At 32.8% G+C, this 22,527-nt stretch overlaps 1 protein-coding gene across 1 annotated transcript; it reads left to right on the top strand.

Annotated features, from left to right (window-relative positions):
• Positions 1 to 4,036: 4,036 nt before the first annotated feature.
• LOC136970440 (uncharacterized) lies at positions 4,037 to 4,779 on the top strand. The gene is made up of 4 exons (XM_067264872.1): positions 4,037 to 4,305; positions 4,379 to 4,447; positions 4,523 to 4,612; positions 4,678 to 4,779. The coding sequence occupies exons 1-4, from the start codon at positions 4,075 to 4,077 to the stop codon at positions 4,756 to 4,758; spliced, it is 471 nt and encodes a 156-aa protein (XP_067120973.1). The 5' UTR covers positions 4,037 to 4,074; the 3' UTR covers positions 4,759 to 4,779.
• The last annotated feature ends 17,748 nt before the right edge of the window (positions 4,780 to 22,527 follow it).

The following is a 22,527-nucleotide window of genomic DNA, read 5'->3' as shown; positions in this document are numbered from 1 at the left end:
TCTGTCATAAATAGCTCACATATTAAATACATTAAATCGTTCAGACATCGGACAGCGGGGTACTTCTCCCTACAAGAAGGAGGCACCCTGCCTAGCGCGTCCACTGAGCTTTATAGATCAAGTAGATCTATAACTCTTACCATCAATTCCTTTAGTCTCTTTAGGTTTCCTTTACTAGCTGCTAGCGTTCTAAGCACTTGTTCAGGGGGCATACTCCAGTTGACCTGGTCGGCCCCTAGGCGGAAGTCCTCAGTTAGAGGACAGTCAAGCACGTAGTGTCTCGCGTCTCCGCGAGGACACCCACAGGAGCAGCTACCATCTCCTTGTCCGAATTTGGACTTGAAGTGGGGAAACCGCCCGTGTCCAGTCAGTATTTGCGTTTTGTACCAGCACAAACTTACCGAAGTAAGGCTAACATCAGGCACGAAGGCGTAGGTTGGCCTACCTACTGCACTCTGAGTCCAGCTCTCTTGCCAGTGTGTCATCGATCGCTGCAGTAGAGTACCTTTTATGTATGTTGCCGAGGGTTCCACCGTCCTTGTTACGAATGGGCCTCTGGCCCCCGCCTTGGCCAGTTGGTCGGCACGCTCGTTACGCAGAATCCCGATGTGGCCTCAGACCCATCTCAAAGCAACGTGTTGTTCGTGCCTCACCCTCAGTACCCTACCTCTGATCTCCTGTACAAACTCGTTTCTGTGGTATCCGTCGCTTAAAGCCTGAAGCGATGGCTATCTGAGTAAACCGTGACCGGCTCAGGGCCTGGATGTTCTAAGACCCACTGGGATGCCCCCGCCAGAGCCACCAGTTCTGCCTGAAACACGAACGCTTCCTAGTTCAGTCTGACTGACTGACAGCGCACTTCTACTCCGTCAGAGAGAACGCAGTACGCAGCTCTTACTAAGTTACCGTCCTTTGAGCCATCGGTGTATATTTCAACGCCGATATGTGTCGGTTTATCGACATCCCAGTCGGAATGGACCCTAGGCCATCACTGACGCGCAATTAACTGATTGCCCCTGGAAGTCGGCTTCTTACAGAAACACAGCTTCCCTGTCATCAAATGTCACGGCACGCCACTGATGCTCGACATTCCAAACGCCATTGTCAAACTTCTAGGCTTGCAGAAAACCGACGCTGAACGTCCGACGTACACGTTTTCGCGTTTAAAACTTCGGCCTCAACCTCGATATTATGTATCAATCAATCTCAAAAATATTCACTTGAGATACGATTCATCTATTTCGAATATTTTGTGCAATTACCTGCAGAAATTAATGCGTAGATTCAAAATCCCGCCATAAGAACACATACTGCCAACTAGAATGATGACGTCACTTTTTTAATTCCTTGAATATTTTGCTAATTAACTAATTATAATTTAATTTACTATTATATTTGAAGAACTGACATTAAATTGTCAGTTCTTCGAATGTAATAGTAAACTTCAATAATACACTTTTCTTCCCGATAGGACAGAACTAATTCATGTGTCGCCATCTAGCGAAGAGAGAGACGAATAGATAGACAGAAATCTGTTGCAGTTTTATTTAATTAATAAAAAAACTGCAGGTTTCATTAGTGATAAACGTTTCGGGGATCATAAAGATGCTACAGGTAAAATTTGGTAACGATTGGTTCAGTAGTTTTCACGGTTAGTCGGAACAAACGAAAAATACGTTGTTTATATAGTAGTATAGATAATTAAAAAAATCTGATAATGTTACTATTTTTTTTACCTCATTCGATGTTCTTTAATTACCTCTGAAGTCGGAAGAGGAAGGGTTGTTTTTCTTGAATTCTATACAGCTTTTAATAAAAATATATATACAGTGCTAATGTGACATTGAAGGGACCAACTCAAAGTGATCATATTACACAGGTGGTAACATTAGCAGGTTTTATGTATTTTAATCGTTCTGCCCGTGGATACTAACAGGGCCTTTTTTATATTCTCTTACATAGTGAATAAAACTACTCGACACCGGGAGTTGTCGTGAATTCGTGGGATGGCCATGTGACGTTTTTCGGGTTTGCTTCACATGCCTAATATCCAATCAGGAACCGATTTTTTACTGAAAGTCTTCCCTGGAAGCATTCTCTTTCGCTCGTATTATTCCATCGATCGATCGCACGACGAATGTAAAGAATTATCTTTATACACGTAGTGCGATCGATCAGACCGTTGGCAACAGAGACGATTGAGTGGTGAAGATGGGATCATATGTGTACGGGTCAGACCACGAGTTAAAATTTTCCGAAAAAATACTCGCCGGAATTCGATTTCGGTTCTTTATTGCAGTAGGCTGACGCCTAAGCCCATTCGGCCATCAATAAAATATGTTTAAAATAAAAAAATAAAAAATTGACATATTTGACATAATTAAAAATATACATAACTAGCAGGTAGGCCCGGCGTTGCTCGGGCAAAAGTAACGATTGCAAAGATTAAGATTATTACATTATAGTCACAAAAAAAGAGTATTTTCATCAACGAACTTAATATTTCTAAAGAAAGGTCGAATTTGAAAATCGAATGTTCTAATATTGTTCGATTTTCACGACGTGTTCTGATTATATCGTTCGATTTTCATCGAATGTTCTAAAGAAGAAAGGTCGAGAAAAACCTAACTAATCTGTTTAAATTTGAAAATCGAATATGTTCTAACATATTACTCTTTTTCTTTTTTCTTTTTTTTCCAGAGCCCGTAAATCTAGCACGTCGCTTTCTCTTGTTCTCCATTGTTACTTAACACTTTGGTACTTAAATCTGGTACCCTAACTGTGCACCAAATTTCAAATTTCAACTCCTAACCGTTTGGGCTCTGCACTGATTATTATTATTATCAACTCGTCTCGATTATATATATAGATTATATAATATATATCAATTCAGAAATTAAAAATATTGCATGATTTAATATCAGTTGCTATGGTTAAATATAACTAAATTCCGTTTCCTACAATAAAATTTTTAATGCTCAGATTCCGCACGATATATATGTATCGTGCGGAATATATATTTCGCATGATAAATATATATGACATATTTATTGCATCGACCTAGGAGACTGTAAATAGTAACTATGGCAAAAGACGTACAGTATTTAAGTTTCTAGTAAGAAAATCGTTCAACTGATCGTAGCACGTGTATTCAATTGATCATAAGATTTCTGGGCAGTCGCTAAAATAAGTATTCTTTAATTTTACATAAATTATAACACTATAACGTTGGATTTTAATAATCTAAGGAACGTTGGATTATCATTTGTAATTACATCTCTAAAATTACGCAAACGTCCCAAAATGATAGACGATTTTTTTTCAAAATTTGAAACCAAAAGGGAGCATAAAAGAAAAAGGAAAACTACAAACAAAGAAGTAGAAATATGTTTGAAATGCGTTTTATCTTCGTTTACGTCTATAGCAAAAGTTTACGGATATACTTTTTTCATTCCTTGTACGTGCCACATTCGAAGTGTTGTTAATCTCGAAAGAATTGTAAAAAAGTTTCACTCCTTCTTCATCGAATACTTCTACTGGATACATTTCTGTTTGATGTCTTCCATGACAATACCGGTTTTGTCAGAGATGATTCCTTGTGAATCGTGGTACTTACTAATCGAGAACGACGTCATCTTTGTCAAAATGGCTGTTGCTGTTTTGGTTTTAACATTCGCTCTCACTTTCAGTATTATAAAGAGAGTAAAATTAACCCCGAATTTTAAATTGACGAAATCGGAATATTTCTGTCGTAAAGAATTGTACGACGTGATTAAATACACTAGAATTATCGTTTCTGTTATTGTTGTATGTTTAACTATTTGTGGCCAAGGGATGAATTTTTTTTACTTTTACCCTGCTGTAGAAAAAGGAAAATCTTACAACCACGAAGCACTTATTTGCAGCGTAGAAGTTGGCATTTTTATTAATTTAATCATGGGTGGATCACTGTATCTCATTTTCTTTCTTTTCTTGTTCATTATCATTTTAATGACGATTTTCCAGAAGCTATCTGAAGATCTGCAACTGCTAAAAGTGAATGATGCGAATTTGGAAACGAAATTAGAAGAAATTATGACACAACACAATGAACTTTGGAACTACGTAAAACAAGTGAATGGCCCATTTAATTATGTATTGACAATTTTGTATAGTGCTATAATAACGGAAACCAGTCTAATTTATTATGTTTTGATATTTTCGAAAATGGAATTTGCATTGAAAGTTTTTATTTGCATAATTTGTCTTGCAATAACGTTTGGTTGTGTTTTAGTAGGATTTTTACTATCCACATTCACATCTATTGTAATTGTTTCTGTATAGAATTTATCATTTTATTTTTACTTTACTTGTAATGATTGTTTCTTCTTTCTTTCAGATGCAAACATCGTTTCAGGACATTCGAAGATTCGCTCAATGCGATCTGAAATTGGAACAGAAATTAAAAGTAAAGCTTCTGTTATAAAATAGAATTAGCGATACTTTTTAATTTGCATAAAGTGATTTTATGAATTTTGTACAGATTGTGAATTTTATGAAAAGATTCGGAAAGGCATCTTTATGTTTATCTATTAACGGTTTCTTCGATGTTACCAAGAAGTTTCCTGTCAAGGTATGCCAGTTAATTAACTCTTTCAATATACTAATTTATTCTAAATGATAAATTTGAATTTGCAGATGTCTAGCGCTCTGTATTCTGTGTTTTCGAGTCTGTTAAAATTCAAAACCGTTTCCAAGAAGAAAAACTGCTCTTACTGAGACTTGAATTCAAGAATCTATTTGTAAAAATTGCACGATAACAATTATGTAACGCTATTTTTATTTTTTTAAACGATACTATCACTGTAATGCTTCGAACCGAAACCGACGATAACTGAAGTCAACGAAAACCGAGATATTACTGTACAGTAGTTAATATTGTACAAATATGTATCAGAAACTAAATTTCAGGGAAATTTCCCTGTCAGTTTGCACTATTACATTGTTAATTACTGTAACTTTTCAATTGTTTATTCATAATGTAGGTCTATAAAGTAGATCAAAACCATTAGAATTTAAAAAGGTACATACATTGCTGTATTATTATGTTGCAGAATGTTTTAAATTTGAAATATGCTAATTGATATTAAACTAGGGCGTTTGTCTCTAATATAATAATATGTCAACTGATAATATACTAGAGACCAAAGCTCTAGTATAACATCAATTAACATATTTTAATTCTTTTAGAATCCCTCATAATTACCCTTCACATCTCCCTTTAAATTGAAGGCGGGTGTGAGGAATAATTGCAAAGGCGGATGTTAAACTAATCTAAATAATAATAATAATAATAATAATAATAAAGCAAATAATAACAATAAATAAATTGAAATTTCTATTTAATAACTTTGATTGTATGAGAAAAATTAATTTCCGATTAAGTTTTTTCCAGTTTATTAATAATTTTATAAAATTGGTAAAATTTAAGGGTCAATTTAATAAATTTATATTTGTTTAACATATTACTTTATTGTATTGTCAATAAAAAGCAAATGCAATGCTCTATTAATTTCTTTGTTAATCAAACTTCCTTGAAACCTTACATCCGAATATGCTATAGTTGCTAGTCCCACCAAATAAATAAACTAACTATTTTGGACTGTGAGTAGACCATAATCTTGACAACAGAAAAAGGACAGGCATTTCTACAACCTCCTAAAATTTCTGTCACCCCCTCGAGAAAAGCAATAGAGAAGTCTCTCTCGTTTTGAAAACGCAGATTTTAGCCCATGCTTATAAATATACTCTATTCACACCGTAATCAGATAGCGTAGAGATATAGATGATGACGGTAAGACAACCCATTCATTCAGTTCGAGTTCCGAATCTGCATCCGATCTGGATCATCGACATTCTTTTAGACACGTACGTTCAAAACAATAACTGTAGTACAGTATTTTTACCAAAATTAATAAGATTTTGATGATAAAATTGAGAAATTGGATTATTCCACTAAGTTAAGGAAAAAGAGTAAAGTTTATTTTATATCTTGTATATCGTTTACGTGGGTTCAAATCAAGCTCTGAATGACACGTTTGAGACCTTATCGGAGCCGTAGAGCATACTCATAGGAGCAAAAAAGTCAAAGGAACCATACTTTTACAAGCAGCCCTTCACGAGATACAGACCCCCAATATCAGGTTGAGCGAGATCTTGAGTCGCGTCGCTCCAGGCAACACAAGGCCAATCTTCCAAGGAGGTTCCAACTGAAGAAACTAGTCCCTACCAGGTAATTATACAAGTGATAAAAAACGGAAAACTTCACGCAGCCACGCTGATGGTCAGGCGAAACCCATGATTAGTTTGTAGTGGTATAATCCACTTGGCCCTGGTGAACAAGTTCAGTTAAATATAATTACTAGGAAGGTTGAAGCCGAAGTGTTCAACGCGAAAACGTGTACGTCGAGCGTTCAGCGCCGCTGTCTTGCAAGCCTAGAAGTTTGACAATGGCGTTTGGAAAGTAAATGGAATCATGCTCGACATTTCAAACACCATTGTTAAACTTCTAGGCTTACAGGAAAGCGGCGCTGAACTTACGACGTACACGTTTTCGCGTTGAACACTTTGGCCTCAACATCGCTAATATTAAGAAAGAAATGAAACTAAACGTTTAAAATGAACTCATATGTAAGGTTTAACTATAAATGGTAATTTTTAACTATGAAGTAAGTCATAGTGTGTGCACAACTTTAAGTACTGAAATTTATATAAAATCTTTCTTATAAAATTCAAAAATATCTTCATCAATTTCTAAAGTTTCTGCAATTATTTTAGCAAGTCCTCTGTTCTTGGTATCTTTTTTTTGTATTCGACTTATCCCGTTTTGTAGGAAAATATTTATAAGGCACTCAGTTGGCCATCGCATACCCGATAAGGCTTATTCATATATATATAAACAAGTACAGTCGACGACTCCGCATAAGTCGACACCGCAAGGGGAAGTGGAAATGTGTTATCCGATGTGTCGACTACAGCGAAGTTGGAAAAAAAGCACAAAACTACAGTTAATAAAATACAGTAGGGATATACTGTAACATAGGCTTACAAAACATTGTGTTCTCCATTTACAATTACTCTGTAGATGAAAAACCGAAAAATTCGTTTAGTGTTGTTTGTTTTGAGCAACTTGACTGTCTCGACTTTCTTTTTCAACGAACGTGAATGCCTTGAAAACATCATCTTCGCAATTGTCACTTGTTGGTAAGTAACGTCTAAGGATTCTTAAACGATGTCGAGTAAACCGGAGTTTTTTTTAACATTAATGCCTATGTAAGTCGGCCGGGACCACAGAAAACTGACTACTTAACCGAGGGTGTGGACTTATCGCGATTCGACTGTATATTAAAAACATCTTACGAAACCAGACACATTACAATAAAGTTAGAACAACTGCCGTATAACATCGGACTATATCGGAGTTTACAGGACGAGGGCACTGAATTCGTCCCCAGTCGGTACCGTAATAACCGACGATGGTTATATCGTAATGTTAAATATACTGGAAGAAGTCCTCCCGGGAGGTGTCCCCTGACAGATTGTCTAATTGTCTCATTTCCGTATAAAAACACAGCAAAGCAAAGGTTAGGAAATAGAATTTCAAATATTAAAATTCGAATATGGACTTTATATCTCAGCCGCACTCATTATAACACGGCTATTTAAATTAAACTTTAATAGAAATGAAAATTTTATTAATTTAAATATACTTATTTGAATGGTAAAATTATTATTTTTCAATATACTAATGTTTATAAATATTTGGTATAAATGTATTATTGTTGAGTTACTTAATTAAACAATATTAAATTATGTAATTGTCAAAACTTTACGTGAAAAAACAGAGTAATAATGATTCCATCAAAAATAATATGGCTGATCGTCGTATTGTTTGTCTTCATTTCTTATGGTCATAGAAAAGAGAAATCCGTATTTACTAAGAAAGGTACGCATTAATTATTCGTACTATACGATATTTAACTATAAAATATAAAAAAATGATTTAAATATGACCTATTTCTTAGGTTTATTTAATCAAAATGAGAAGTACTTTTCTTGTTTTCTCGATTTCTTCGTATTTTTACAATGGAAGCCATGCAAATATGTGCAAGAAAATGTATTGAGCGAAGTGAAGAATTGTTTAAAATATGTCTACTGCAAAATTTACCAAGAAATCGTTTCGTTTACAAGGAAATTACTAAACTTAATCGGATTTATTGTTGAGATAATACATTTATTTGTAGTAGGAGTGATAAATATCATCTCCTACGTATTCGCACGTATATACGACGCCATTTTTTGTCCGTATCGAATAATTAACTGCTTTTTTAATTCGGAAAGTCACTCTTCTTCGGATGAAAGCTTTCATTTGTGTTTATCTGTTAATCCCAAACAGAATCTACTCTGTAACAAGAATTATATATTGAGAATTAGAACAAATCTCCACGTAAATGACCGTAGACTGGTTTTGCTATTTTGTGGAATTTTTGGTGTTATTATTGGAATGAATATATTCTTTCAAACATTACAATGACGTTACCTTTAATTTATATGTCCAATTAAAGTTTTTTTTAAATGGATATTTACAAAATTCATTGCAATAAAGGTAAAATTTAATTCTTAATAATATCAATCAAATCTTAAATTTATTTTTTAGAAAATAATATAGTAATACGATCTGCTGAGGGGGAGGACTTTCTATAAGAACTTACCCTCTATTTAAGTGTTACAACGTGAAGAAAATCCGAAAGAACACCACGTGGGCATGCTGGCGAGATACGAAGCCCAGTTTAATTATTCAATTAATAATACAAGTTACTAACTCTAATTATTCTTTATACAGTATATAATAATTAAATATATAAAAATTAAAGAAGAAACAATTATAAAAAATATATAATCCTTATATTATATATTTTTATAGCGACACAGATTGTGAGATAATACATTGCTTGAATTACCTTGCGTACGCGGTTATGCGGATGAATTATTTATATATTTCAAAGTCATTTACGTGTTCATTTACACATTTTATTTAACACTGATCAGATGAAAAAGACCAACTATACAATAGAGCATCGTTTATCCGAAAGCCGGTCAACCGAAAGCTTTCCAGTCGGACTGTGTCGTGCTGAATCGAACGTTTTTGATAGTAGATTAACTTCTAAAGTATATTTGCTTTTTATTATTATATTTTTCAATATATTTATTTTGTTTATAGAAAATAAAGAAATAATTTTTAACGGTACAATAGCCTCGATTATTATTATAAAAATTTTCGTTAGGCTTAAAATCGACGAAAATTCAACACGAAGCGACACGCAACGGAGAAAAATTTCAACATGGGATAGGTTAATACATTTTTCGTACATAATCGGTTATCCGAACAACCCCAGTCCCCAATTGATTCGGATAAACGTCGCTCTACTGTAATTTGACGAAAAAAGAGATTTGAAGTTACGTTAACTCTTTCACCCCTAAACTGGACGAATTTATTTCCCAACTTCGAACTAGGTACACAGGAGGTGGTAACGGTAAACACGTGAGAAAGCTTCTTCTAGTTTAGGTTTGCCATTGTTTCCGGTTAGACAATTGAAACGTTTAGTAAGTATTTTTGTTTTAAATATCCTGTAAATAACTATTTCTTGATAAATTTTATACGAAAATTTATTCATATCGTGAGAAAATATCTGTTATAATTATAAAACAGATAAATTTAATATTTTGTTCTATATATATAACCCGTTAATAAGTCATATACTTGGAAAGAATTCATGAAAGTAAAGAATGTTCAACGAAAGATTAACTGTAAAGGTCACTTTACTCTCTGCGATGTTATAGGACAGACATGGGCAAATGCGGCTCTTGCTGAAAGTGTTAATTTCTATTTTTTATTGTTATTTTTACAATTTTATTTTTATAATTTTGTGAAAATATGTTTATTAAAAAATTCAATACAGTAGAGCGTCGATAAGTGGAACCAATTGGGGACTGGGGTCCTTCCAGTTAATGATTTGTTCCAGTTTCCGACTTTGTACGAAAAAATACATTAACCTGTCCGATGTTCAAATTTTTCTCCGTTGCGTATCGCTTCCTGTTGAATTTTTCTCCGTTGCGTGTCGCTTCGTGTTGAATTTTCGTCGATTTTAAGCCTAACGAAAATTTTTATAATAATTATCGAGGCTATCGTATCGTTAAAAATTATTTCTGCATTTTGTACAAACAAAATAAATATATTAAAAAATATAAAAAACATGAAAATTATACTTTAGAAGTAAATTTAGTATCAAAAACATTCGATTCAGCACTACACAGTCCGACTGAAAATCGTTCCACTTTCCGGCCATTCCACTTACCGACGTTCCACTTATCGACGCTCTACTGTATTTGTTTTATATTATATTTATATTATATAATAAAATCGCGCGCCACGACAATACAGAACTGCGGCTCCCATGCATTTTGCAAAACCTACATTTCGGCTCCCACTGAATTCTTGCTTGCCCACTCCTGTTATAGGATATAGCATAAGAAAATCTTTTTTCTAATTGGAACACTATCATTTGTTCTACTGTATGTACCCTTGTATATAACTTATTGTTTCAATAATATACCAGTATATTAATGCTAACTATTCCCTCAATTATTAAAAGACATTCGAAGAAAAGATTTCACTTTATCCCTTTGTGTCTAGTCAAGATTAGAAACGTAAAATGGCGTAAAGGATAATGGGAGTCAACGAGAAGCAGACAACAATGAAGACAATGAAAAGCAATGTCAATAATACTTGCATTATATTTGTGGAGAATTTGGTAGAAACAAAGAATTGTACAGATTCTCCAGATGATTACATTTGTGATTATAGTATTGAGTGATTAAAGTTTTTAATTTAAAGTGTTTAAACTTATCAATAAACACACAAACTATTTTGAAAACAATACATATATAAAACATTAATAATTTATATACAAAAACTTAAGTTTTCTAGTTTTGGAAGAAACATTTCTAACGTTTCAGTCTTTTTTCAGTGTTTTTATATGATGGTTCCAATTACCTCACATTGTTAGTTGGGTAATGAGGCTCAATGTAATGTTTTTTGTTTTTTATAATTAAAACAATATGGAGATAAATACTCAAGTTTTGACACATGCACGTTATTGCTTAGAGTACACTGTTTGCACCATTAAAATAACTTCTCACAAGATTGTTTTATTAAAAATATGCAAAATACCTCAGGTGGCCCATTCCCCTATTTTCCTTTATAGGGTATAATATACTGGAAAATTGTAAAATAAAAAAAAAAATTTTAAATTGTAAATATTTGATTTTAATTTAAATTTTGAATTTTATTTATTTCGAAATTGAAAATGCTAAATATATAAATTATAAACAGAGTAGTAGCCATAATAATTAGTTAAGGGTAAATTTTAAATATATAGACATTAACCAAATGCCGAAATTCTATCTTAGCTATCTATGGCTAATTACTAAATAAATTAGTATTAATAAATAATTAATAATTAACCATATGTAGCCCGATGGAATTTCGGCATTTGTTTGATGTCTAGCTTATAATATATCGGATCTAGCGATATTTAAATAAATAAATATATTTTTAAATTAAAGATCACAAACACTTAAGACATATTTATTTCTTTATTTTTCTAATCGTATAATACACACAAATATTAGCTTAATAGTTCATTTTATAAGTGTTTACAGAAGTGTTTCCACTTAATTAGGCAATTTCTGCATTGGCAATTAACAATAGGAACTAGTTCTTTTGTTTACAATTTTCGTTTCTTTGTTACTAATCCAATTTCTCTCATTGCAATACAGAAGACCATCTGGTTGGACGTGTTTTAATGTGGTGAGTAACATTTTTCTATTTCTGGTGTCTGGGACGGTATAGGTCGATAATATATCGTATATAATAAATATATTAATCACTCTGATAAGAATGGCTAGTGTAGTAAAGACAGTCGTGAGGGGACTTATTCAGGCTTTTTCAATCGACCGCAGATAAATAATACCGATTTTGAAACTTTGTCGTTTCCCCTTTGGTATGTTTTTATCTACTGCTAATAATAAAGGGCCTAGTACTTTTAGTATAAAAAGATGCATTATTTGATCAGAAATCAAAGGTCAAGGAAGAATATTATATCAAAAGTTTGTAATTTTTAAAAGGTCAAGATGCAGTAATTGTCTACTTTTTGTTAAAGAGTCAGAGGTCAAAGTCTTGTATTTTATCAATAATTGTAGTAATTATGAATTGTTTGTCATGTAAAAATTTCTGTCACTCGATATAAACTCGCACTCTAGAAATACTGGGTGGCATTACACATAACTGTCTTTGTTTCTCGACATCACTTCCTACTTTTCTGCTCGAATTTGGCACGTGACGTCATGAAATCGCTAGGTACGTGGTGCATGGAACTCCCATTGTAGGGAAGTTGAACACTTTGCTAATTCTCCCGAAGTGTGATTACTGATTGAATTTCACGGCGAATGTCGAAATATGACGACTAAAATGTTTATCGCCATTGTAATAAAATAGCGCCAAGTGGCGATTTTGGAGTTATGCACTGCGAATCCTGCAGGTGATGTCAATCCATCCTGACTTTGGCATTGGACATAACAGTCACATACACCTACAGAGACTTCGTTATGCTAAACAAGAAATGATGTCATGATTTTGCGATTTTTAATCACTTGTGTTTTAATTGTACGTTCTTTCGATTTAAGCTCAGAATCGCTACGGAAAAACTTACCATACAGGAACACTCTTTCAATGAAAAAATATTTTATTTTCTATTTTTTAAAAGAAAATGCATTTCGGCCTTATGCCCTTTTCAGTCCTTATTACATATAATGGTAAAACTATATAAGAAATTACAGAACACATTTAATAGTTATTTATTCGTAACATACGCGTACAACTGATAAAAAATACGAAATATCACTTCAAATATAAATGATGGTGACTATTGGAATAACTATTAAAAAGCTAAAGTAAAACCAGTAGTAGTAGTAAATTATAAATTAACTAGCACTGCCCGCGTAGAATTCAGTTGGTGACTAACATTTTCAGTAAAAAATCAATATGCAAATTTTTATCACTCCTAAAGTAAGTATTTTTATTCTCGTATTGCCCCTCGCTACCCGCCGACAACAAAAAATATAACGCTGACCGAGATGATATCTTTTAATTTACACGAATGTTTAACGGAATAATATACAGCCTATGTCCACCCTGAAGGACCATTCTAAATATGAATTTTTGAAATCGTATGAGCAGCTTCGGAGATTACCTCCTACATCCAAACTTACAAACTTTACCTCTTTATAATATTAGTATAGACGAATAAATATAGTAAAATGACTAAATACTGATAAAAGAAATAGCCAAAGGGTGTACCTGTAAAATAAAAAAGAAAAATTGATAACATATAAATAAAAAAAATTACAAATAAAAGGAGTAAAAACATTAAAACTAACAAAAACTGGCTAAAAGCGAGGTATGACGTGCTTTATTACAATGGAGCACTTCTTAAAATAGAGAGGTTTCAAGGTCGCATGTCACGTGATAAAACACACATTTGCTCCGCCCATTCGCCATTTTTGTGGTAGTTTTCGCTCGCTTAGCTTGCACGTAGTCTGTTATTCGACGTCTTTTTTTAGTTTAAACGTACAAAAATACTGCAGTTCTATTATCATGGATTAAGTTAAAAAAGATTCTTTTCTTGCAAGCTATTCTAGCAGTCTAACAGGACGAGATGCAGCTCTGTACGAAGAGAAAATTTCGTTATGTCAAGGCGATCCATACGAAGCCAGTTTATCAGACTTCGTCGTATATCAAGAGTTGTGGCCGAAAGTAGAATTTGGTGACATTATAAACTATTTGGATTTTACAACAAATTTCTACACCCTGTCACAAATGAAAGCTTATAAATCTTTAGAGGCCCATAACTATTTAACAAGTGGCTGGGTTTCTCCTGATATAAAAGTAAAAGTAATTAATAACAGCGAAGTAATATTGCTTGGAAAGATATGTTTTCTTTTGTTTGTTTAAACTCGTGTTTTTACGTATTTCTTAAGTAAGAATTTTTGTCTGAAAGTAAAAGTCTAATTAAAAACAGCCATGGAAATTTTTTAATTCAAATTGTTCAGTACCTTTATTTTCTAGTTGAAACTAGCATATAATAAGTCTACTTGCTTTTCGTTTTAACGTGTAATGTTTATAAGTTTGCACTAGCTAAAGCCTGAAATTACGTTAGTTATTCGTTTATAAATGCATTATACCTAACTAAATTAATATAAGCAAATCAGTAAACTTTTTTAGGTTTTAAAATATAACTTAGTGTTTATTAACGTAAATATTGAAATGAAATGTTTCTGACAAACTCTTGTATTGATATTCACTTTATTCGTAACGAAATTTTTCCGGTTAATTCTCGAGAGCCATGCAGTTTGCCGTCGTCGTGAAAGCTCCTCAGTTTGAGATCCTTGATGACAAATAATGCCGGGAATTTTAAAAAATGATGTTCCTTTGTTCTTGAGTGAACTAGCATTACACCCGATTACACAACAAATCACCATAGTGATATTCGCGACGAAAAAAACAACACAAGAACTCCAGTTAAAACGCACGTGAACACACACAAAACGTAAACAAGTCACAAACAGTCACAAAGATGGCGCTGGACAATTGCGCATGCTCATGACGTCACTCGTGATGTTGACATGAAACCTCTCTATAGACTCTTCTTATTTTTGTAGTAATGTTTGGCAGATCTCACTGATGACAACGCCAGTGATTAAATCCATTCCGTTACTTTTTTAATAATTATTTCAGTATGTTCAAAATAATTTTTTTATAATAGTATTTTCATTTTTAATAAGTTAGACGCTGTTGAGTGAGAACTCGTAACCACCATAATTACATGGCGATTGCTGTATTAATATAATTATATGTCACAGCTCATACATGCTTTGTTATTTTGGTTTTTAACATTCTTCCAGTCGGATCCACGTAATAAGAATCTGGTTAACAAGTACAAGAAAAGATATAAATCAAATTATTATTAAACATTACATCTATTTACCAATTAATTGATTCTCTGATTTTTAAGAATGTTTCGATGTTTTTGTTCAATGTGGAAGCAAAAATAATATACTATGGTTATAATATTTTTTGTATGGTTTTAAAAATAACCGGTGTGTAATCTAGTTTTTTTTTATAAATGATCTGTTTTAGGTATTGTTTGTTTTCTAGCTTGAATGTGAAAGCAATTGTCAATAATTGTGTTGGGATAGTTTTTTTCTGTAATATGAGATATATATGTTAAGTATCTAAGTTTTGGTCTGTTATATCACTTCAACATAATTTAATTTTGTTTATGGACATATTAAATATATTCTTTTCTATATAGACGGTTGTTCTGGAATAGTAATTGATGACGTTTCCGACGTCACACAGCTTAAAGTACTTGTTGAAAGTGATAAAATTATCAATTATGAAGTTCAACACACCATTATGTTCATTGTCTATTCCAAAGCATACATTATCTTGGACATTATTGACTTACAAGTTAGTGAAGTATGACTTGAGGATCAATTAATTTCATGTTGTAAACAAATTTCGTGCTGTTTTCTAAGCTTTAAACGCGATGAATAATAATAGTAATAAGAACGTACAGTACTTGTGAATCTTTATCCCAGATGGTGGCGCCGCCCTGGCGACCAACATCTCAACTAGTACCTGTATCCCCTCGAAACAAATTGACTCGGCCGGTTAACCTAACAACATACGTGCTATCGACTTAGTTTTGTTATTTCAACGCTGTTAATTAAAACTTTGCGATAATGTTAAGAAAAAGTTAGCAAACAATTATGTTAGCTTATTTATTCGTTTATTTTAAAGTATATTACATGTTTACTATTTACATTATTACATATTACTGGCATATAATTTGCGGCTGCCATATTTCCGCCACCGCGTTTGATATGTTTCCAAAAGCATTTTCTTATCCACTTCTTCCGCATAAACTCCTCAACGTAAGACTCCAGATGATGGCGAGCCGTGCCTCGTTGTTTTTTGTTGCACCACTTAGCGGAGCCCCACAATCTTTCGATGTTTTGAGTGTGGGCACCCGTTGTGGATAGACGAAATTATATTAATGATTCACAGTAAAATGACTGTAACCTGCTCTTTCTAATTCATCCGTTCTATAAGCTCGCCAACAGTCGGAATAAATTGTTCATCCCTGTTAATGTGCTCCACGATTTTTCTCATTAGTGTGGTTGCTTCTCTATTCGGGAACTGGAACGAGAAAACAATCACCAATTTCTCGGCATATTCCGCCGAATATCCACTGCTGTGGGAGAACCCTTCCAGCGTTGCTTTTTCGCCTTGTGAAAAGCGTTTTGTCGATTTCCATGATTTTCCCAGGACCGCCTATTTACCTGTTCCAAAAAATGTAGAAAATACACCTCCTCAAAAACTATCCCAGTCTATAGTTGTTTTGTTGCAAATATTTAGATGTTTTCGACACAACTTTATAGACGTAATTTCCACCGTCCATTGGTAAATAAATTGTACCGCCGGTAAAAATGGTATCCGTTATCCGCTAAAACCAATTATTGGAACGGATGCTTATCATTACATCACAGCTGCTAATGGTGCATCTCCAAACGCCTTTAGACATATTTAACTTCATTTTGTAGCCATTTATGCATATTCGAACACTAGGTAAAATACCTTTCTCTTAAAAAAACACTATAGATTTTTCTTCGGTACGTGGTAAATGGTATAACGTAGATATTTTTCTTTCTCACAAAGGTTTGGAAAACACGTGTCTGTTGATAGATTAGCTCGCCGAGTCAATTTGTTTCGAGGGGATACAGCTACTAGTTGAGATGTTGGTCCAGAAGGCGGCGCCACCGTCTGTGATAAAGATTCATTCACAAGTACCAATAAGAATGCTAATCATACGGTAAAATAATATAATGATTTCGTTACACATTTAAAACAAAGAACTAAACTAGTGTCTTTGTTTGCTTAGTGCCAGTGCCTAGTATACGCACTCGGCTTTCGCCGTTACAGAAAGCGGAACTTCAGAAGTCTTTTCGGAAATGTTTGAGAAGTGGGGGTTATTATTTGGGCAATGAGCTGTTTGTGTTTAGATCTACACGTTCATCGAGTTTCCTTCGAATCGGAAACCGGAACGTTTGGCCCTGTCCTTGTAAGTTAATAAATTATTCTTTTCTTTACAGAAAATTTCCAAAATGGCAGAAACCACAGTTAAAACAACAACGGAAATAGGTCCAATATGGCCACGTGGCTGCACTTTAATCACAGAATTGCCAGAAATTATAATGATCAACATATTTGAATACTTGAAAGATGCAGAATTGGATTTATGCAGACAAGTGTGTACCCAATGGAAAGATATCATAGAAAACATAATGTATCACCGAGTAACAATGATCACAAGGGTAATTATTATAACATTATTTTGTTGATTAAGTGCTTTGATTATATAATTGCTACAAACGCACAAAATTCCAAAATCGATTAACATAAATAACTTCTAAGTTACGGAATTCGGTTTAGAAAATATTAATTACTGAACGAATGACGAATTTTAATTTCTGATTTTGGTAGAGTTTGTATGATTTGTGCGTAAAACTGTGAGTTTTCTCTTTCTGAATCTAAACATTCGTAGATTTCTTCATCGATGGATTTAGTGCTGTGTTGTTTCTCAGAATTCGTTTCTCCACGTGAAGTGTTTTTGCATTTGTCTACATTAAACATTAATTTCGTCAATAGAGTAACGGTGTGTAAGTTCTAATAGTCTGTTTAGATTGCCCTTGTAAGGATGTAGGGTTTTATGTATTTTACGCAAATGACGTACAAAATATATAAATTATATTGCTCTGTGGTGTTTCTAAAATAGGTTTGCTGTGAATTCAAAGTTTGTGTGTTTTTCTTTTTCTTTAATTTATTGCATAATGAATTTAAGAGCACAAAACCAGAATGAATTTAAATAATCTCTCTAAAAATACATGTACAGTCAAACCTGTTTTATGCGGGGGATAGGGACCGCATTAAAAAAACGCATTAAAAAAAATCTCACGAAACTTCACGAATGGCTGTAAATAATAGTTTTCGCAACACAATTAAAAAAATATTTTTTTTAATGCGGTCAACAGGGACCGCATAAAAAAAGTCTCACATAGAAAATAACTCAAAACCGTACGAAATAGAATTTATTGACAACAGATGTCAGCACTTGACTGCATCGTCTGGTCTATCGTCTGTTTTACATATTTTTGTCCAGGTGGTGTTTTGTTGACTTAAAAAGTAAATTATTTCATTTTTCGCATATTCATGCAATAATATTACTATAATAAGTGCATTTATGCTATAATAAGTTTATTTAGCTATAATAAGTCAACGTGAGACATGACGAATCGCACGAGACTAGTCGCCAACTATACCGCACAAATTAAAAATTCGCATTAAAAAAATCGCACAAATAAAAATCGCACATAAAAAGAGCGCATAAAAACAGGTTTGACTGTACTTGAATTGTTTAACGTACGTAATAAGAAATCTGAGATGTGGTGTCGTTGTACAGTGTTACATTGTTTTTTTCAGATGTTTAATAACTGTTAGAACATTTTGTATTTGTGTAATATATGTAAGAACCGTAAATGCAGGATACTGTCGAATGCTTTTCTGTAATCTACGCTTAAGATTTTTATTGTTTTTATTGTACAATTGTTATTGAATGACTGAATGTACGAGTAGTTGTTCTTTGACCTTCATATAATTTCTACGACAGTATTTTTTATTTAAACTTGAAATAATGTTGATCATTTTTAAAGTGTTTGATGAAACGTCGACAATTGACCATTCTTTTCAATGTCGTATTTGTCGAAATCTTAATTTTAAATTGAAAAAAATCCTGTCAATTAAAAGATTTATTTGTATAAAAGTTAGTTCAAAAAACTTCCAACGAACTGCAGAGTCTTTCTAGATGTTAACTTGAATACATTTATACAAGGTTACTTTTAGAATAATTGAATTGCAGTAAAATAAATTTTCATCAATTACATTATGTAAATAAATTGTCATTTGCTGTAAATATTCTGATTTATTTAAACAGAAAATTCCTCTTGATGTAATAGACTCCGCAAGATACGACTCGGAATATCTGCGTCTTTACGTTGGGTTCGACGATAATTTCCAATACAATTGGTTCGTTTTAGAAGATGAACCTGAACCTATGATTCAGTCTACATATGATCTTGATGAATTCGAAGAAACTACACTTGCTTCTATTCCAGGTTTTCAAAATATGGACTTTAAGCATTCATTGTATCGTAAGTTCGAAATTATTTATCAATTGTTAATAACAATCACGTTTTTAATTCCAGGAACACACCTTTTTCCATCGCATTATAAGTTGTCAGTAGAAGAAACAACCGAAATACAAATATCAATGTTTCCAAACATTCCAGGTTTCAATATTTTTAACTATCCGTTCGCACTCTTTGGAGACGAATCTATACTTAATGACAAATCAGATTTGATCAAGGAAATAAAGAATGTATGCCACAGAAAGAATATACCGGACGAAGAAACGAAATGCATCATCTTTTACAAAGATATTGCAGTATATTCGTACGAAGACGAAACTGAACATTTCATAGATTTGTCAATCCCCAGAAATGTATACAGGCTCACCCTATTTCATGGTGAGAGAGTGAATGCTTTTCCTGTTTATATTTATGAAGTTGAAACTGTTTATACGACTACCAAAGAGAAATTGGAAAGGCTGAAATGTTCTGAAGTGAGAATGGTACAGAATAGATGTTTCGTGTATATTTTTCGTGATGCGTGTATAAATTGCATCGATACAGCAACTGTAGCATTTACAGAAGTGTTTCCTTTAGTGAAATACGTTACTTACAACTTTTTACCGTTGTATTTATCAATCATCCCAAGCGAAGAAGAGTATTTTCGTGTAGAGGACGACGATTTGATTCCCTGCACTACATTAATGGTTTTCGTGTGGTGGGAATAAATTTATTATATTAAACTGGTTTTGTTAGAATTGGGCATTTAATTGTCTTTGGTTGAGAGTATTGTTCTACACCACAGGTTTCGATCCTATCTGCACGTGGGCCACACTGAAATTCTCCGCACTCTTCAATGGGCCGTTATAATTGATTTCTTTTATCAACATTGGGTAAATAACTTCGTATGAGTTTTACTGAGTCCACAAAATGTTATAAATTGAAGAGTATGAAATTACGGTTCTTTATTATAATACCAATTTTTAAATTGTGATTAGTATAATTTAAGTTATTTTAGTTAACGGATGTAAAATATATTAATATCTTATATTTTTTTGAAATTGACTTTGGATAATTAGCCAAATTTTTAACAGTAGCACACAATTTTTCCGCAATGCCTGGAATCATTGCTGCAATCGCCTCCTAATTTTCTTTAAAATCAGTAACATCACCTGTCACAAGCTAAACAGAGAGATATTTCGGTCTTTAAGAGGCTATCCTTTTTATACTCACGGCCCACGAAATATTTTCATAATTTTTTTTCTTTGTGATCCCCATTGTTTTAATAATAATTTATATTTGTTAAATTATTTATAATAAATTGATTTTTTATTATTGCTTTATTTTTTATATAATAAATGTAAATCATAACTTTATTATTTCATTATTTATTTAAATAACATTTAAACTTCACAATTAAACGTGAAAACTCGTTAATTTTTAAAAAATAAAATAAGAAACATGTCGATAAATCGATCCAAAGTCGATGCTAAAACTAAACTAAAACTAAAACACCCACAACTTGTCGTAAAGATTTTGCATATCTCTTGCAAAAATATTTAAATTTTCAAAGCCTAGTACTAAGCCTACTATTTTCCCTAATTATTTTTAAAATTCCAAGCATTTCTTACAATTAATTTGGAATAAAAGACGTAAATACTGCGGTGTAAGTAGCATATTGGCATTTATTTCTTCTGTACTAACAAAGTTGTATGTCGGAAGAAATAAAAAATAAATAAAAAAACTATCTTTCTTACTTCATTTTTCAATACGATATTCAGTTATACATTCTATTCTATTGCATTTCTGTAAATTTCATATACGGTAAATTTGGTAATCTACACGTAGCGCCATCTGTTGACAAAAATTTTATCAAAATAATAAACTGAATATAATATTTATAAAAAAAATATAACTGTAAAAAATATATATTATATTTACAGAATAACTGCGACAATGATATAGCGCGAAATAGACCCGCTATATAATTAATGCAACAGGTAGAATATACCATTTGCCTGCCTGCAAGTATTATATGCTTCCTGTAAGTGTAAATTTTCCACATCTAACGACTCTGGTTTTCTCATTTCTTAACCACTTTTTAAATTTTAATAAGCTCTCTTCAGTAGCCGGAGTAAATACAACCACTAAACTCTTGTAGTTAGTTAGTAGTTGATTCAAACATGGCCAATGGACTGGCCACTTGAAGTTTTCCGGATTTTCTTCACCTAAATAGAATCCAGCTTCCCATAAAACTTTTCCCAGGATACATCCCCTTGGAAGATTGATCACGTGTCTCGTTGCAGTAATCAATAAACCAAACTAATTCTAACGAGCAATTATTTATTATGACATCGTCATAATGCCAGGCTGAAACTTTGACACAATGTTCTCAATTTTGTAGTGGTGCTTTGCCCCTGTACATCATACATTTCCTGTTAGAGATAGAGTCATACCAGTCATCTATGTAATTTCGTTCAGAAAAAAATTTTGAATCAATGTTTTGATATCCTATACAGTTCATCTACGCCGCCTGTCTCTAATCTTTCTAAATCCGATCTCGACTTTCGTGTATCTAACTCATTTCTCCAGATTAAGGAATGACAAACAGACAAACATACAGATTACCCAGCTAGATGCTTTTTAACCTACGCAAAAACACCTTATCTTACTGAGAATTATTTATTAACCGCAACGAACGTATTCAAAATGCAAAATTCTTTCGAATATTGAGCTAGTTCTCTACCACGTCATTTGTTCTATTCATTCACGAAATTAACGTGATTGATCAAAGATATGCGTTACGTAAGTGTGGGATGGGTAATATAGCCTATATGCGATAATGTACGAAACATTACATGTGTTGTTAGTAGTTTGAAAGTATAAAAATGGCATTACGTAATTTATGGGCGACACCTCAATCGCTTATTTCGTCCGCTTATTACTTTCGACTACGATTATTGATCCCAAAGTTATCACAAAAAGTGAATTTTTTTACTTTTATAAATTTCTACCATTTAAAAAATTTAATACATAATTGGTTATGAACTCCAATATAGGCCTACAGTATTGAAATTGTATTGAAAACATTAAAATCCACACTACATTTACATTTATTCAAGC

The sequence above is a fragment of the Centruroides vittatus genome, unplaced genomic scaffold (genome assembly GCF_030686945.1).
Source record: "Centruroides vittatus isolate TY-2023 unplaced genomic scaffold, ASM3068694v2 contig_1976, whole genome shotgun sequence".
Taxonomy (NCBI): domain Eukaryota; kingdom Metazoa; phylum Arthropoda; class Arachnida; order Scorpiones; family Buthidae; genus Centruroides; species Centruroides vittatus.
The sequence above is the reverse complement of the archived record's forward strand: the minus strand, read 5'-3'. Positions and strand labels throughout refer to the sequence as shown.

What these genes read in the sequence shown, in the direction of transcription:
- LOC136970440 (XM_067264872.1), top strand. Translation starts at nt 4,075, where the DNA reads ATGACACAACACAATGAACTTTGGAACTACGTAAAACAAGTGAATGGC. An exon ending in AATTGGAACAGAAATTAAAA is followed by an intron (nt 4,448 to 4,522) that starts GTAAAGCTTCTG and finishes AATTTTGTACAG; the next exon opens with ATTGTGAATTTTATGAAAAG. An exon ending in CCAAGAAGTTTCCTGTCAAG is followed by an intron (nt 4,613 to 4,677) that starts GTATGCCAGTTA and finishes TTGAATTTGCAG; the next exon opens with ATGTCTAGCGCTCTGTATTC.